At 44.9% G+C, this 16788-nt stretch overlaps 3 protein-coding genes across 3 annotated transcripts; 2 read left to right on the top strand and 1 right to left on the bottom strand.

Annotated features, from left to right (window-relative positions):
* Positions 1–11238: 11238 nt before the first annotated feature.
* CCR75_007614 (uncharacterized protein) lies at positions 11239–13286 on the bottom strand (the record flags this gene model as incomplete). Its single annotated transcript, XM_067965672.1, is given in 3 exon segments — positions 11239–12906; positions 12975–13219; positions 13237–13286. 3 exon segments carry the CDS (start codon positions 13284–13286, stop codon positions 12821–12823), a joined length of 381 nt encoding a protein of 126 aa, XP_067823633.1. The 3' UTR covers positions 11239–12820.
* A 616-nt stretch (positions 13287–13902) lies between these two features.
* Positions 13903–14244, top strand: CCR75_007613 (uncharacterized protein; the record flags this gene model as incomplete). Its single annotated transcript, XM_067965671.1, has 2 exons — positions 13903–13977; positions 14071–14244. The coding sequence occupies 2 exons, from the start codon at positions 13903–13905 to the stop codon at positions 14242–14244; spliced, it is 249 nt and encodes an 82-aa protein (XP_067823626.1).
* An 830-nt stretch (positions 14245–15074) lies between these two features.
* On the top strand, positions 15075–16537 carry CCR75_007612 (uncharacterized protein; the record flags this gene model as incomplete). The annotated part of the gene is made up of 2 exons (XM_067965670.1): positions 15075–16327; positions 16465–16537. 2 exons carry the CDS (start codon positions 15075–15077, stop codon positions 16535–16537), a joined length of 1326 nt encoding a protein of 441 aa, XP_067823627.1.
* Between the last annotated feature and the right edge of the window lie 251 nt (positions 16538–16788).

Genomic DNA, 16788 nt, shown 5'->3' on the forward strand with positions numbered 1-16788 from the left:
GCGGAATCAAGTACTGCATCACAGCTTCGGGAATAGCAGCGGTTATTGGAAGGCAAAATCGGACCAGGAACGTCGGGATCAAGATCAAGCCGAGCTCATGCGAAGACAACGGGAAGAAGTCCATGCTTTCGTCGAAGAAACAGGATCCCGACTTGTTGGATAATATCAAGTAAGAAAGGCCCATTTACGCGTAAGCGGGTCTTCAACAGTAACGGTGTGTTGGTATATTGACATCATGCAATTTTCGAGCAATAGGGTCGTCGTGATGCATGGGTTCGACCGTAAGGATTGAACTCGCTTTTTTATAAGAGCTAAGATGTTGCGTTCTTCCGCATGAGTCAGAGCAAGTAATGGAATATAGTCAGTGTCTATTGCTATGTATAATATTGTCGGCGAATATTTCATACGAGATAGTCGACTCTAAAGATTAATTTTTAACGCAATACTACGTGTTTGGACTCGTTTTCTATTATATATTTCAATATTATTTATCTTCACGCTGCGGTGATGTGGTGGCAATTAAAACCGTCCTTTTTTGCACATCCATTGTCATCAAGAGTCCTTCCAAGCATTTCATCCGCAGCTGCAACGGGTTACCGAGTAAAACTAATTCGGGGCTTTAGTCGAATACGAAGACGAAAGTTGTGATTCTTTATTGCAACGTTTGCACCATCGACGACCACGATGCTCAAGGCAGTAGAGAACCACCTAGTCCTCCTTGCGGCAATTTTGTCCAGAAGCCGGTTTCATTCTTATCGGAAGCTCCAAATTGCCATACGTAGAAGCCGCGGCAAGGCAGTACGTACGTGCCATCTGTCTCCATCGAGTTCTTCCAAAACCAAAAACTACCCTAGTCAAAGACTGCAGTGGTTCCCGAGCGGAACATGTCTTGATCGCTATATGCTATAACAATAAAGACGGGATTGTACACAATAAAACCCATTACTGTCTGAATGGGGCGCGTATTGTATTTCTTCATCACCGTTTTAATGCGTTGACGTCCAAGCAAGATCGCGTCAATATGTCCTTTATTGTCTTAGCAAGGCTACGTAATAAAATGGCATGTAATTCTCAGCAATGACTGCAAACATAAACAAGCGGATATAAAGTAGCTGCTTGTACGGAAAAGGCATGCGCGTACTTGTACGCCGAATACGTTTATGAAATCCGGTCTTGCTTGCATTTGGCTGTCAAGGTGCACAGGACCCGACATAGCATTTGCTGCGTATAGGGTCAGCCGACGAGCACATGCGCCAAAGGACCGCGGCTAGCGGTTTGCGAAGCGGCTTGTTCGCTACTTAAAGGGTAAAATTGACCTATTCTAGAGCTTATGGGACAATTGAAAATAAGAACGACCAAACATTGTTCTTGAAGGCTACAGCGACGCGGAATATGCAGCGAATTGCGGATCGAAAATATGTATGGGGGTTATACGCTTACATGAAATGTTTGACCGTTGGACAACCGAAAGCAGGTAATCGTGACATTCCGAGGTGCAGCTGCATCTCAGATGGCAAGTAATCTACTCGAATTAAATAAACTACTTGGAGAAATTGGAGTGCGCGTGGTCAAGCCGATGCTGATGCACGTTGGTTATAAAGCTGCAATCAAAAGAATGCAGAGACAAGACAGTGCAGGATGAGCAAAACACATCGCTGTACGTTTCAAGTTCATTAGGATTACAGCAAAGACAAGTCATCAAGTCGGTACTGCGAGTAGCGTTTAATGCGAGCTGACTTTCTCACCAATACGTTCGAGATCGACAGAGCTGCGCGAGCTGATGTAAGGACATATCGGAAAGGTGTGTTAAAAGGACGCGATTGGTGACGTGGGAGGGAGCAACCGATGTTCTGAGACTGCGCGACTGGTGTTGTTAAAGGATGTGACCTTCATAACAGGTGGGGCACCTCATAGATCTACGTGAGAGATCATAGGTAACGGACGTTCAAGGCATAAAGATCATAACCTTTAAACACAGTGGTTAAGCACTAGAACTGGGACCGATAGGTACGTGGAACGATACCCAAGGAGGGCGGTACGATGACACGTCGCCGGAGCTAAGCTTATAAGTAGACGAGCAACCATGTAACGAATGGCCGCCCTGCCAACCCGCATCGAAGGTGTGTGATAGTTGGGTTGGAGGAGGCCCTGAAGCTAATATCGTGCATTGTTGTAATGAGGGGTGCGGGAATCCAATAAAGAAACTTCGTCAAAACGGAATTTCTAAATACATTTAGTCTCTCTTTTACAGCCTACTCGACAGGACAATTAAGAGAAGCACGTTGCTTTACGTAGAAATTTAATATAATATATACAAGTTACCTTTATCCATAAACTAAGTCTTCCTTTGTATTGATCTTCTGTTGCTAACAATTGTGAGCAACTTAAAAACCTACCATTTTTAATGCACGTCGTGTTCGTGACTCATTCGGCGGCACCTTTACCTTAACTGCTATCAGTGTACGTTAAGTAGTACTGAGGTAGTATCAGCGAAAGGTGGGCCGCTACATCCTCGGCTTCAGCAATGGTAATAGCTGTGACCGGCCAGATTAAAAACAATATTTTAATAAATTCAAAAAGTTTATATCGAATAAAATCTTAATAAAGTTTTGCTACATTTCATAATACATTCCTCAAAGTTAATCACTAATTAAATCTCTTTTCTACCTCGCGAGTATTTCCATATTTTCAGTCATAGTCGAATCGTAATTACGAATTCAATTCTCGCAAATGTACAAACGAAACATTCTTACAAAATCCAAACGGGCGATTTTTCCAAGAATTGCGTTTATCAGATACATGCGTTGTATGTCAACATTGTCGCCTCCGTGTGATTAGAATCGATGCAAGTTTGAAGAATTGAGGCGTGCTGTGAGCTTCTCATCTGCTCTGAGAACACAAGTGGCTCTTTGACATTTTAAGAGCAACTTTTCAAATTTTACGACACACAATTTTTTTAAATTCTGTGAGAAAAAAAAGACCCTCTAAAGTACCGGTTTTCTTGATTAATAGCGTTATCATGTCTATATGGTGCGGTGTGGTGCCCCACACGTATTTGGAAACTAATGCGTTGCGCAAATTAAGAATTAAACAGTTTTGCATGTTGCATTATTAACCTTAAAGAGTTATCTTACAATCTGGCCATTGTAACATTCTTAGCAACAGAGACTCGTTTGCTATTTCTTTTTCTATGTTATCCCTTCTTATGACGCAGACATGGAAGCCTAACTTCTGATGTCAAAGCGCACTGTAGCGGCCGCCATTCGATCCAGGAGGCAAATCGTGGCTTCGAATCCAACAGAAGCGGCAACTTTGTTGCGTATACGTATGTATCCTTTTTTATTCGTTAATTGTGCAACTGTCTAACCCGTCGAGTGAGACCATTTCGTTTTTATAGCCTCCATTTTATTGCAAACGCGCAAATATTAGAATCGGTGACTGTTGCGGCAACTGCGATCGCCAGATGGCCTTGTGGAGTCTTTTTGTCTCTTTGCATGTATTTAGTGCCTCGCTAAAGCTATAAACATTTCAAGGCTGTTTCGTCTATGTAAAGCCGTTCAGTCATGCACCTCCGTCAGCTGGTTTTGTGCCTTGTGGCAACAGGAACAGCCGCAATTCGGCGGGCTATTTGCTTCCCTTCCGATAGAAAGCTGTTGACGATGGCCGGTCACAGTGAACTGTTGCGGTCGTCAGGCCGTCTTCTCGGCCCTGACATTGCGATATTTTACTGACGCATGCGGCAATTCCCACTGCGGCATCACTGGCCACAGCCGATTCTACACGCCTTGAAGTCTGATTCGCACCCCTCGTACCAAGAATTTGTATCTTCTAGTACGTAGACTTTGTTTCAATTCATTTCGCAAATGAACTTGGTGCAAAAACAAAAGAAACGATTGCAACAAGGAAATAATAGGACGCTTGTCACCAAATTCAATCTTTTACCAAATGATGGGGATAGAAGACCCTTTTTTTGCCACTTGATGAACTGGGCCTTCTTCGCGGAGCCAATCGCAGGCCTCCAAGAGGGGCCCCACTGGAGTTTCCACGTGGTTCGTCCCTTTGCCAGCTGCCAGCAGTTCCCATTTCCCATTTGGCCTTACGCCACGCACCTCGGGCGCACCCAATTTCCAATCTCTCCGTGCCCCACCCCTGTAAAACCAAGATGCTTGCACCCTACACCTCGTCCGCGGCCCATTATTCGCAACCTCCGCACCTCCATAGTGGCGAACGGCCAAAGATTTTCATGCATCCCCCCAGTGTAGAATATGGCCACCTCGTGCACCAAGGCACGCCGCAGCAACACGCCATGACGCCGCAACATACCATCACTCCGCACCATGCCATCGGTCCAAAGTACGAGACCGAACCCCTTCTTATGACTGTCCAAGGCGTGCAACACTTTTATCCACCGCCACAAATGAACTCGCAACTGTTGCACGTGTCGTCCGATTACGAGTACGCCAATGGCGCCGTGGTGACGCCATCCGGGGCCCATAGCGGCACCAAGCGCTCGCGTCAGGATTTAAATCTTAAAGAAAAGAAACGCATGTTTAAACTCAATGACCGGATCAATCAACTTAAAGACATGCTCGACGAGGCCGGTGTGCAAACGAAAAAGAACAAACAGTCGATTTTAGACAATGCGGCCCATTATATCGAAATGTTGCGCAGCAATTTGCTCATTGCGAAGCAAAAAGCCGAGCGTGCGGAGAAACAGGCCGAGGTGTTTCGGGCTCAAGCGCAAGTGGCATCCTCGGGCATGGAAAAAGTTGTGCGAGGAGTGTTTCAAAAGACCACCACTCCTCGTGTCGTGTTGGATATGGACATGCAAACTGTGACATTTAATCNTTGTGCGACTCTATTGCGCTCAGCCCGTCCTCGGCCCTACTATGCACGAACGGATAGTCAAAGTAATGGGGCGCGTAGACACGGTGCCGACGTATCACGTGAGCCACCACTCGGTCGAATGTCGTCGGTGCGTTTTCCAAACCTGGGGTCATCACAAATTACACCCAAAGCAAACCGCTTGTAGAACTTACTGCCGTTTTGGTTACATCGGAATCTTTCATGCGTATCTGATAGTAGCCATTCCTTAAACCCAAAGCGGAAAGATAGCCCAATTCCCATGGAGTTCAAAAGAACATCTGTCCGCGGGATTCGCTTTTGCGCCGGTATCGTCACCGTTATCAGCCTATTGTTAGCATTAGCCACATGCCATCCACAGGTTGATGGTATGTGGCTATTTTACGCACACAGAAGATCGGACTGCCGTGTGGCGTTTGCTCTCGCATACATATCCCGTCTTGGCTCGCTTGTCGAAGAATTCATCGATATAATCGACTTATTCTTTCGGCAACGGCCATTGCCTGTTCACACAACACGTGTTGCCAGTTTCCAGATCAATTTCGTACCCGATGTCTCTATCTGCTGGTAGGCGGCTTGGCACTTCTTCTGTGAACACATCGCGATGTTCCACAGAACCTCAAAGAACGGACTGTTTCTTAAGGCATCCCAACCTTGAGCAGCGAACCGATTCTTTTTGTCCGTTTCTAGGATGCTTTCATCCATTGTGGACGACGAAGAACAGCTCACCATGTTCTCCTTTGGAACTGGTGTGAATATTTTGTGGATCTTTACTTCTTTATCTCGGCAAGGAACAGATCCTCCGACATTTCCGGGAGATTTATTACTCCTCGGCAGATTTAAAGACTTGCCGAAGCACCTCAACTGAGAACTACTCCGCAATTCTGTATTTGACAGCCTCGTACATCTCATTCGAATGCCCGTCCTCATTAACTGGGACCGATCCAAAGGTCACCCATTTCGACGAACCTGTGGTCGTCCTAATTTGTCGGGTACTCGTTCATCGGTTCTACTACGACATTTGCCCGGGAAGCGGGATCCATTGCTCTCTCGGCTAACGCACTCTTTCCAACCACATTAGGTTCTCGGCACTGAGCTGATTTATGCGACGCTTGACTTCCGGTCAGCTCGCCGTCTACTGCCACAGGCTTTTGGCTCTGTGCAAAACATTCGGACGCATGACAACTTGTCATCGTCTTTTTCACTACCCCAGTCTCTACGAGCTGAGTATGACTTAGTTCTAGCTGACTTCCCCTCGGCGGTATAGTTTCTAATACACCAGGATTTAAGATCAGGGTAGGACCTGATGACGTTTGAACTACTGAACTTATAGAATTACATCTAGCTATGCATGGCGCCTTCTTGCGCACCACACAATCGTGTCTTGTAACGATTAGCTTAATTTACACAAAAGTCAACCAATCAATAGAGGTAACGTCTTATTGCATCAATATTTCCAAAATCGGCAATATTGGAACTATTTAAGTCAAAATTAATAAAGATAATGATTTGTACTTATTTGTTTATTTCCTCTTATAGGATTAATAATTATTCTTCCTCTTATAGGAAATGATACTTATGTAACGGGACACCCCGTTATACCCATTCCTTTGCTATTTTCCTCTTCCGGCCCGTAGATAATCAGAATGCATAACAATATAAAAACACCTCCGTGTTTCGTAGCTAATGAAACCTGGTAAACCCCAAATAGAAGTCTGCAGTTCGAATTTGTTCGCGGGCGCATATAACATAAGGGGAATTCGTGCGTAATTTGTGTTTTGAGCGCATTGTGCTGGCTGAGACGGACTGTCCATCGAATTGTTTGCCAGGAAAAGATGGAACGAATACAGCGTGAACGTTTTGTATGTATCGCGTACGGTCTTAAATGCGACGCCATTTCGAATACGACCAAGAATCTTGGGCTTGGCATTGGTCTGGAATTTCGAGAACCGCCTTGACTAAGGACCCGATGACAATTCAGGAAGGCGTGGCATTTATGTCGCGTTTGGGTTAGATATAATTCAAATTCCGAGTCTTAGCGCAAACAAGAATTTTTTTAATAGTTACGTCGTTTTTCTCGCTGATGCGGTCGTCATGTTAGTAAATGAAATCAAGTGATTTACGAAAGTTCTCAAAGCGTGGGAAAAAGTGCGGTATGATATCGAAGACGGCACGGACGTGAAAGATGAATAAACGTTCCGTTAAAGCAATGGTGAATAGGTCTTTATCGGGTACGCGGAATTAAGTACTGCATCACAGCTTCGGGAATAGCAGCGGTTATTGGAAGGCAAAAATCGGACCAGGAACGTCGGGATCAAGATCAAGCCGAGCTCATGCGTAGACAACGGGAAGAAGCCCATGCTTTCGTTGAAGAAACAGGATCCCGACTTGTTGGATGATATCAAGTAAGAAAAGCCCATTTACGCGTAAGCGGGTCTTCAACAGTAACGGTGTGTTGGTAAATCGACATCATGCAATTTTCGAGCAATAGTGTCGTCGTGATGCATGGGTTCGACCGTAAGGATTGAACTCGCTTTTTATAAGAGCTTAGATGCTGCGTTCTTCCGCATGAACCAGAGCAAGTAATGGAATTTAGTCAGTGTCTATTGCTATGTTTAATATTGTCGGCGAATATTTTATACGAGATAGTCGACTCTAAAGATTGATTTTTGACGCAATACTACGTATTTGGACTCGTTTTCATTTACGTATTTCAATATTAATTATCTTTGACGCTGCGGCGAAGTGGTGGCAATTATAACCTGCTCATCCATTGTCATCAAGAGTCCTTCCAAGCATTTTATCCGCAGCTGCAACGGGTTACTGAGTTAAACTAATTCGGGGCTTTAGTCGAATACGCAGACAAAGTTGTTACTAATCATTGCAACGTTTGCACCATCGACGACCACGATAATCAAGGCAGTAGAGAACCACCTAGTGGCGAATTTGCTATGATCGGGACGGCAAGTCCTCCTTGCGGAAGTTAATATCCTTGCGGTCCTCCTTGCGGCTATTTTGTCCAGATCCGCTTTCATTCTTATTGGAAGCTCCAAATTGCCATACCTAGAAGCCGCGGCAAGGCAATACGTACGTGTCATCTGTCTCCATCGAGTTCTCCAAAACCAAAAACTACCCTAGTCAAGTACTGCAGTGGTTCCCGAGCGGAACATGTCTTGATCGCTATATGCCATCACAATAAAGACGGGATTGCACACAATAAAATCCATCACTGTCTGAATGGGACGCGTATTGTATTTCTTCACCACCGCTTTAATGCGTTGACGTCCAAGCAAGATCGCGTCAATGTGTCCTTTATTGTCTAAGCAAGGCTACGTAATAAAATGGCATGTAATTCTCAGCAATGACAGCAAACATAACCAAGCGGATATCAAGTAGCTGCTTTGTACGGAAAAGGCACGCGCGTACTTGTACGCCGAATACGTTTATGAAATCCGGTCTTGCTTGCATTTGGCTGTCAAGGTGCACAGGACCCGACATAGCATTTGCTGCGTATAGGGTCAGCCGACGAGCACATGCGCCAAAGGACCGCGGCTAGCGGTTTGCGAAGCGGCTTGTTCGCTACTTAAAGGGTAAAATTGACCTATTCTAGAGCTTATGGGACAATTGAAAATAAGAACGACCAAACATTGTTCTTGAAGGCTACAGCGACGCGGAATATGCAGCGAATTGCGGATCGAAAATATGTATGGGGGTTATACGCTTACATGAAATGTTTGACCGTTGGACAACCGAAAGCAGGTAATCGTGACATTCCGAGGTGCAGCTGCATCTCAGATGGCAAGTAATCTACTCGAATTAAATAAACTACTTGGAGAAATTGGAGTGCGCGTGGTCAAGCCGATGCTGATGCACGTTGGTTATAAAGCTGCAATCAAAAGAATGCAGAGACAAGACAGTGCAGGATGAGCAAAACACATCGCTGTACGTTTCAAGTTCATTAGGATTACAGCAAAGACAAGTCATCAAGTCGGTACTGCGAGTAGCGTTTAATGCGAGCTGACTTTCTCACCAATACGTTCGAGATCGACAGAGCTGCGCGAGCTGATGTAAGGACATATCGGAAAGGTGTGTTAAAAGGACGCGACTGGTGACGTGGGAGGGAGAAACCGATGTCTGAGACGGCGCGACTGGTGTTGTTAAAGGATGCGACCTTCATAACAGATGGGGCACCTCATAGTCAACGTGAGAGATCATAGGTAACAGACGTTCAAAGCATAAAGATCATAAGCTTTAAACACAGTGGTTAAGCACTAGAACTGGTACTGATAGGTACATGATCGATACCCAAGGAGGGTGGAGCGATGTTACGTCGCCGGAGATAGGCTTATAAGCAGACGAGCAACCATGTAACGGTTGGCCGCCCTGCCAACCCGCATCGACGGTCTGTGATAGTTGGGTCGGAGGAGGCCCTAAAGCTAATATCTTGCATTGTGTACTGAGGGGTGCGGGAATCCAGTATAGAAACTTCGTCAAAACGGGATTTCTTAATACATTTGGTCTCTCTTTACAACTTAATCGACAGGATAATTAAGAGAAGCACGTTGCTATACGTAGAAATTTAATATATTATATACAAGTGAACTTTATCCATAAACTAAGTCTTCCTTTGTATTGATCTTCTATTGCTGGCAATTGTGAGCAACTTAAAAACCTACCATTTTTAATGCACGTCGTGTTCGTGACTCATTCGGCGGCACCTTTACCTTAACTGCTATCACTGTACGTTAAGTAGTACCGAGGTAGAAGGTGGGCCGCTACATCCTCGGATTTAGCAATGGTAATAGCATGATAACGCTATTAATCAAGAAAACCGGTACTTTGGAGGGTCTTTTTTTCTCACAGAATTTATAAAATTTGTGCGTAAAATTTGAAAAGTTGCTCTTAAAATGTCAAAGAGCCACTTGTGTTCTCAGAGCAGATGAGAAGCTCACAGCACGCCACAATTCTTCAAACTTGCATCGATTCTGATCACACGGTGGCGACAATGTTGACATACAAAGCATGTATCTGATAAACGCAATTCTTGGAAAAATCGCGTTTATTTTGTTTGAATGTTTCGTTTGTACATTTGTGTTCTGTGCCGACGAAAGGTTTTTACCAGTTGCGAGAATTGAATTCGTAATTACGATTCGACTATCTGGAAATATGGAAATACTCGTGAGGCAAATAGATATAATAAGATGAGCTTTGGAATATATTATGATAGCAAAACTTTATTTTTAATTCGTTTTAAAGTTGTGAAATTTATTAAAATATCGTTTTTAATCTGGCCGGTCAGCATGTCTACATAGTGCGGTGTGGTGGCCCACACGTATTTGGAAACTACTGCGTTGCGCAAATTAAGGATTAAACATTTTTGCATGTTGTATTATTAAACTTAAAGAGTTATCTTACAATCTGGCCATCGTAACATTCTTAGCAACAGCGACTCGTTTGCTACTTCTTTTTCTATGTTATCCCTTCTAATGACGCAGGCATGGAAACCTAACTTCTGATGTCAAAGCGCACTGTAGCGGCCGCCATTCGATCCAGGAGGCAAATCGTGGCTTCGAATCCAACAGAAGCGGCAACTTTGTTGCGTATACGCATGTATCCTTTTTTATTCGTTAATTGTGCAACTGTCTAACCCGTCGAGTGAGACCATTTCGTTTTTATAGCCTCTATTTTTTTGCAAGCGTGCAAATATTAGAATCGGTGACTGTTGCGGCAACTGCGATCGCCAGATGGCCTTGTGGAGTCTTTTTGTCTCTTTGCATGTATTTAGTGCCTCGCTAAAGCTATAAATGCCCTCATTTTAAGGCTGTTTCGTCTATGTAAAGCCGTTCAGTCATGCATCTCCGTCAGCTGGTTTTGTGCCTTGTGGCAACAGGAACAGCCGCAATTCGGCGGGCTATTTTGCTTCCCTTCCGATAGAAAGCTCTTGACGATGGCCGGTCACAGTGAACTGTTGCGGTCGTCAGGCCGTCTTCTCGGCCCTGACATTGCGATATTTTCCTGACGCATGCGGCAATTCCCACTGCGGCATCACTGGCCAAAGCCGATTCTACACGCCTTGAAGTCTGATTCGCACCCTCGTACCAAGAAATTGTATCTTCTAGTAAGTAGACTTTGTTTAGATTTATTTCGCAAATGAACTTGGTGCAAAATTAAAAGAAACGATTGCAACAAGGAAATAATTGGACGCTTGTCACCAAATTCAATACGATGGGGATAGAAGACCCTTTTTTTGCCACTTGATGAACTGGGCCTTCCCCGCGGAGCCAATCGCAGACCTCCAAGAGGGGCCCCACTGGAGTTTCCACGTGGTTCGTCCCTTTGCCAGCTGCCAGCAGTTCCCATTTCCCATTTGGCCTTACGCCACGCACCTCGGGCGCACCCAATTTCCAATCTCTCCGTGCCCCACCCCTGTAAAACCAAGATGCTTGCACCCTACACCTCGTCCGCGGCCCATTATTCGCAACCTCCGCACCTCCATAGTGGCGAACGGCCAAAGATTTTCATGCATCCCCCCAGTGTAGAATATGGCCACCTCGTGCACCAAGGCACGCCGCAGCAACACGCCATGACGCCGCAACATACCATCACTCCGCACCATGCCATCGGTCCAAAGTACGAGACCGAACCCCTTCTTATGACTGTCCAAGGCGTGCAACACTTTTATCCACCGCCACAAATGAACTCGCAACTGTTGCACGTGTCGTCCGATTACGAGTACGCCAATGGCGCCGTGGTGACGCCATCCGGGGCCCATAGCGGCACCAAGCGCTCGCGTCAGGATTTAAATCTTAAAGAAAAGAAACGCATGTTTAAACTCAATGACCGGATCAATCAACTTAAAGACATGCTCGACGAGGCCGGTGTGCAAACGAAAAAGAACAAACAGTCGATTTTAGACAATGCGGCCCATTATATCGAAATGTTGCGCAGCAATTTGCTCATTGCGAAGCAAAAAGCCGAGCGTGCGGAGAAACAGGCCGAGGTGTTTCGGGCTCAAGCGCAAGTGGCATCCTCGGGCATGGAAAAAGTTGTGCGAGGAGTGTTTCAAAAGACCACCACTCCTCGTGTCGTGTTGGATATGGACATGCAAACTGTGACATTTAATCGAGCGTTTGTGCACTTTACGGGCCAACCCGAACCCCTCTTGAAAAAGCAATTATCCCTTCGGTCGTACTTATGCACGGATCAGCAACAACTGGAGCGATTGATGACTAGGGTTCGCGAGACAAAGCAATCAACAAGTGCTGTCGTGAAAACGTCTGTTGCCGATGGCCACTTTGGCACGGTTAATCTTGTGGCCGCTGTGATAACCGACGATGGTGGCAACCCTACAAATGTCGAATTTAGTTTAATTCCGATTGATTTGCCGTATCAACCGTCGTCAGTGTTTAAACCGCAACACGACGACGAGGCCGAGACGTCAGCAGAGGAGTCTGTGACGGACGGCGATCCGAAGGACGAGATTCATGTGGACCAGTAAGTGTGTGACTCGATCTCATTGGATGTTTATTACAAGGCCATTGGCGTTCGTGCACTAGTTGCTCGTAATCATTGGAGTAAGTGTGTGCGTGAGTAAAATAATGCAATGTGGCACCACGCTATGATTCTGTATCGAATACTGCGGGTTGTAGAATACTTTTGCAGGTTTGCTTGATTTTCATGTCTTTTAGCCTTCGGTTGGCAACACGATAGAAGTTGCCAAGCAGACGAAATGTATCTTGTATACTTTGCCAAAGGCAACGTTAAAGCAATATCCTATGGCGTCTTGAAACAGAATTGTCGTTTTTAATTAACGGCAAATCATGCAACATGGAAATGTACTCGTCATTACGTGTTTAGGTAGTTAAGCTACGGAAGCATATATTAATTAATACTTCTATCTGGCAAGTTCTTTAAAAAGAGAAAACTACAACACAGGTACAAGTGGTAAACATGAGTCTTAAGTGCCTTTAAAGTTGCCACAGTTTGTGTCCGACTCGGTGCTCGAAACCAAATTCTGAATCACAATTAGCGCATAGTTTTCATCTACAGCATTAGAGATGCAAAAAGTTAGTCAAATAAAACCAAATCCACAATTGCAGGTGGCAACACACCGGGGACGATCATGATTTCGTGCTTCTTGGAGCGGATCCGGAGGAACGTTAGGTCATTATTAGCGTCCAATGTGCATATAGTCGACTTGGCCTTGGCCGCCAGCTGCGAAATGAGCGCTGCGTGATCGATGGCGAACTCATCCGTTGAGCTTGTAAAGATGGGTACACCTTCCTGGTTGACAACGAGAACGGCTTGCACGCCCTTGTGGCTCTTTATACGCTCGATGATCTCTTCAGCCTCGCATCTAAGCTGGTCACACACAGGAGTATAAGTACGTGAGTTCTTGAAAAGAGAGGTGTGTCGCGCACCATTGCAGCTGACCGGCGCTTTCAAATGGGGCAAGCGGGGTACACCGAAGGTTACACGAAACGATTTAAACAAAAAATATATTGCATTTTTGAGCTCACAGAGACATCGTATTGGTACATCACGCTATAATAAACGATCTAAGTTTTATTTAAATTGAGATGAAACATTGTAATTAAGATGAAAAATCCAAATTATTTTGCTTTGTTTTCTAATTGTGAAAGCGCAAAGCTTAGTTTCATCCAATTAGGTAACAGCAATGTGTTTATCACAACCTGATTTTTTTTAAGAATACTGCAACGTATTCCTGCATAATGGCAAGGAAATTATGTGCGTAAAATGCCGCAGGGGACGTCCTTCCTTAACCTCGCCTGCGCTCCACGTGTCGTTTTCTTCTCCACCTCGTGCCATCCCCCGTGTCACCCGCGCATGGTAGTGCGCAGCGTTGCCGCGAGGATCTTAATCGCAAGGAAAAGCAGCGCATGTAAAAGCTCACGGAGCGAAATTATTCGCTCAAAATCCTTCTCCTTGAGGCTGGTATCCAGACCAAAAGCAGCAAACAATCGGTATCGGACAATGCGTTCCACCATATTGAAATGCTGCAGAGCTTATTGGTCATGCATGGCCCACCAAAAGGCCGAGCGCACGGAAACTGAGGCCCAGGCCTTTTGTACCCGCGCGCTTAAAGGCCAGCGCGTACTTAGCCGCGCCTTTGAAAACACCACATGTCGTGTCGTGGTCGATATGATTTAAGTACGTTTTATTTAATACAGCGTATGCGAACTTTAGAGGGAAACGACTCTACGACTGTACCTTTGTGTGGATCACGACAAAGTCGATGCCATCATGCACAAACTTTGTGAAACGCAGCAGTCGGTAAGTGGGCTTGTTAAAGCGTCGGCGAGAGGCAAATACGACGAGGTCGTGAACTTAGTGGCCGCTATCGTGCGTGACAGCCGGTGAATGCAACGCAATACAAGAGCATCTTGCATTGCTATACGAGAGCATCTTTGGGGCGACATGTTGTTGTCTTATTATAAACAATACCGGTTAAAATCTTTATTACTACCTAAGGCATTGTATTTACTTTTGAAGAAAAACGGCTGGTTTTCTTCGAATCCATTACAATCGTAGCATAAAAACATATAACAGGCGCACGCAAGTTTCTTAATATTTCTATATTAAAACCGTTCTTTTTTAATCTTGCAGGCTTTTTGCTTTTTCAACAAATCATCGTATGGAGATGTTTGATTATTCTGTGCGTATACAAGCCAAACACTGCCTGCTAGATGTACTCCGTCCAGCAGGAGAATCGGTATTTTCCTTAACATTTCGGGAAAAGGAAGAGAGAAATGCACTACAGCGCCACGTATAACGCATTCAGTTGTTTCCAATGAAAAACGAGGCTGGAAGATCGGAATAGTCAAATCCTTAAAGTTGCCTGCCCATCCTTGTTCTGCACCAAAAGACAATAAAAAAACCCTAGCACTGAAAAGTATCGATAATGTTGTCGAGCTCGAAACCTCTTTATATCCATCATAAACCCCCAAACTTCGATATTAAAGCTGCCAAGTAAAACCTTTTTCCATTCTAAAGTCTGTAATGCTCAACGTCACATTGAGTTTTATCCAGATGGGTCCATTGACAGCCATGATGGATGTGCAGCTAGATACCGCAATAGTGGAGACCAGGTTCTTCCATCTTACCATCCGTGGCGTTGTCAATAAAGCTCAATCCTTTCAATCAAGCTCATTTCTTCAAATTCCTTGAAAGCCGCAATCCATTTCACCTCCATGGTCTTTTTCATTTCAGCCTCCAAAACGGCTCTCGCACTCCTTGCATTGCCATTGCTCAGTCTTCACGCCGAACCTCGCACTTGCGATATCACTGGCGTTGAAGCGTGCACAATCGACTCGCTCACGGCGTCTACAAACGACGAAGGGATCGTCATTTCTCCGAATGGCAACACACGCTGTGCATTTGACGACTATACGGATCCCGTGTCGAATTTTACGTCCCGTTCAAAATACTTTTTTCAAGTGTTTCCCGCAAAAAATCACAATACGAAAAAGTTGCTGCTGTATTTCCAAGGAGGCGGTGCCTGCGTCGACGAACTCACGTGCAACTTTGCCTTGCAATGTCAACTTGGTTCCAACGCATTGATTAGCACTAAGGCGTCCGTAGAAATTACGGGGATCGTCAATCGAAGCCTTGGAAATAATGTTTTCAACGATTTTAACATTGTATACTTGCCCTACTGCACGGGGGACCTCTTTGTCGGAAACAAATACGTCGAACCATTGGAGAGCGTGTACAACCAAGCACTAGGGAACAAACAGTGTCTTGGTCAGAACCATGGCATGCACCTCAATGGGTACAACAACACCATGGCTGTACTCCATTGGGCACTGGCCAATTACCAAAACCTCGACCAGATTGTCATTGGGGGCTACAGTGCCGGCTCTCTCGGTGCCCAATTATGGTCCACCTACGTTGCTAATGCGTGGAAGGTCAAAACAAAAGGTATTACGTATCAAGTCTTGGCCGATAGTTACGTTGGTGTTTTTCCAGAAACCATGAAACCGGCAAGTTCATTAATTAAGTATTATAATGGCTGTCAGCTACTAGGCTTTCCCAATGTTATTGCTAGTGCTTGTGAAGCCGAGACGGCCACGGCAATTGAGATGGTGCTCTCGCTTATGACCGAGACACCGTTAAGCGAGTGGCTCTTTATCAATAGTATTGCCGACAAAACCCAACGTGGGTTTTACGAATTGGTCTTGTCCGGCATTGCTGGCTATCCGTTCAAAGAAGTGCTCCCCGCAGACGACTTTTATAGCAATATGACGGAAATTCTCAATACGTATGCGCAGTCGATGAATGTGGGTCGGTATAACGTCTACGGGGACGTCCACGTGTGGTTAACGAAGAACGAGTACCAAAGTGTCCAAGACATGGATGGCCGACTGCTTGGCGATGTTTTACGAAAGTGGTTAACGCCGATTTTACATCGACCTTCGGACTCGTTTTATTTGTTGCCGCAAGTGTAATTCTTATTTGCCATTTGCTTTTTAATACATTTGCTTTGTGCTTGACTTGTTTGGACGCTTGTTTAGGAGATAGAATTTAAAGTCTCAGCAGTTTTTGTATTATTTTCAATTACTTTTCTGCTCTTAATTGTAGCCCCGAAGAAGTTGGAAACGATAATGCACTTATACACGATGGCAATAGAAATGCTACGAATCCTTACGAGTAAATTTTGGAAAAACATCAACATAGCCTCTTTCAATGCGTCAATTGCCCTTACGGCAGAAATCGCCGCAAATGTATCATCATTTTGTTAAGCCTTGACGGCTTCTTGCGTCGTTTTCATTACTAACTAAGACAATATATTGTCGAATCTCTAACCTAAGAATTTTGAGCGTAGGAGAAACGATAAAAATACTTATTACGCAACTATTTTAATACTTAACGAGCAACGAATTGCCGCTCTACATTTATCAAAAC

Source organism: Bremia lactucae, linkage group LG17, assembly GCF_004359215.1.
Source record: "Bremia lactucae strain SF5 linkage group LG17, whole genome shotgun sequence".
Taxonomy (NCBI): domain Eukaryota; phylum Oomycota; class Peronosporomycetes; order Peronosporales; family Peronosporaceae; genus Bremia; species Bremia lactucae.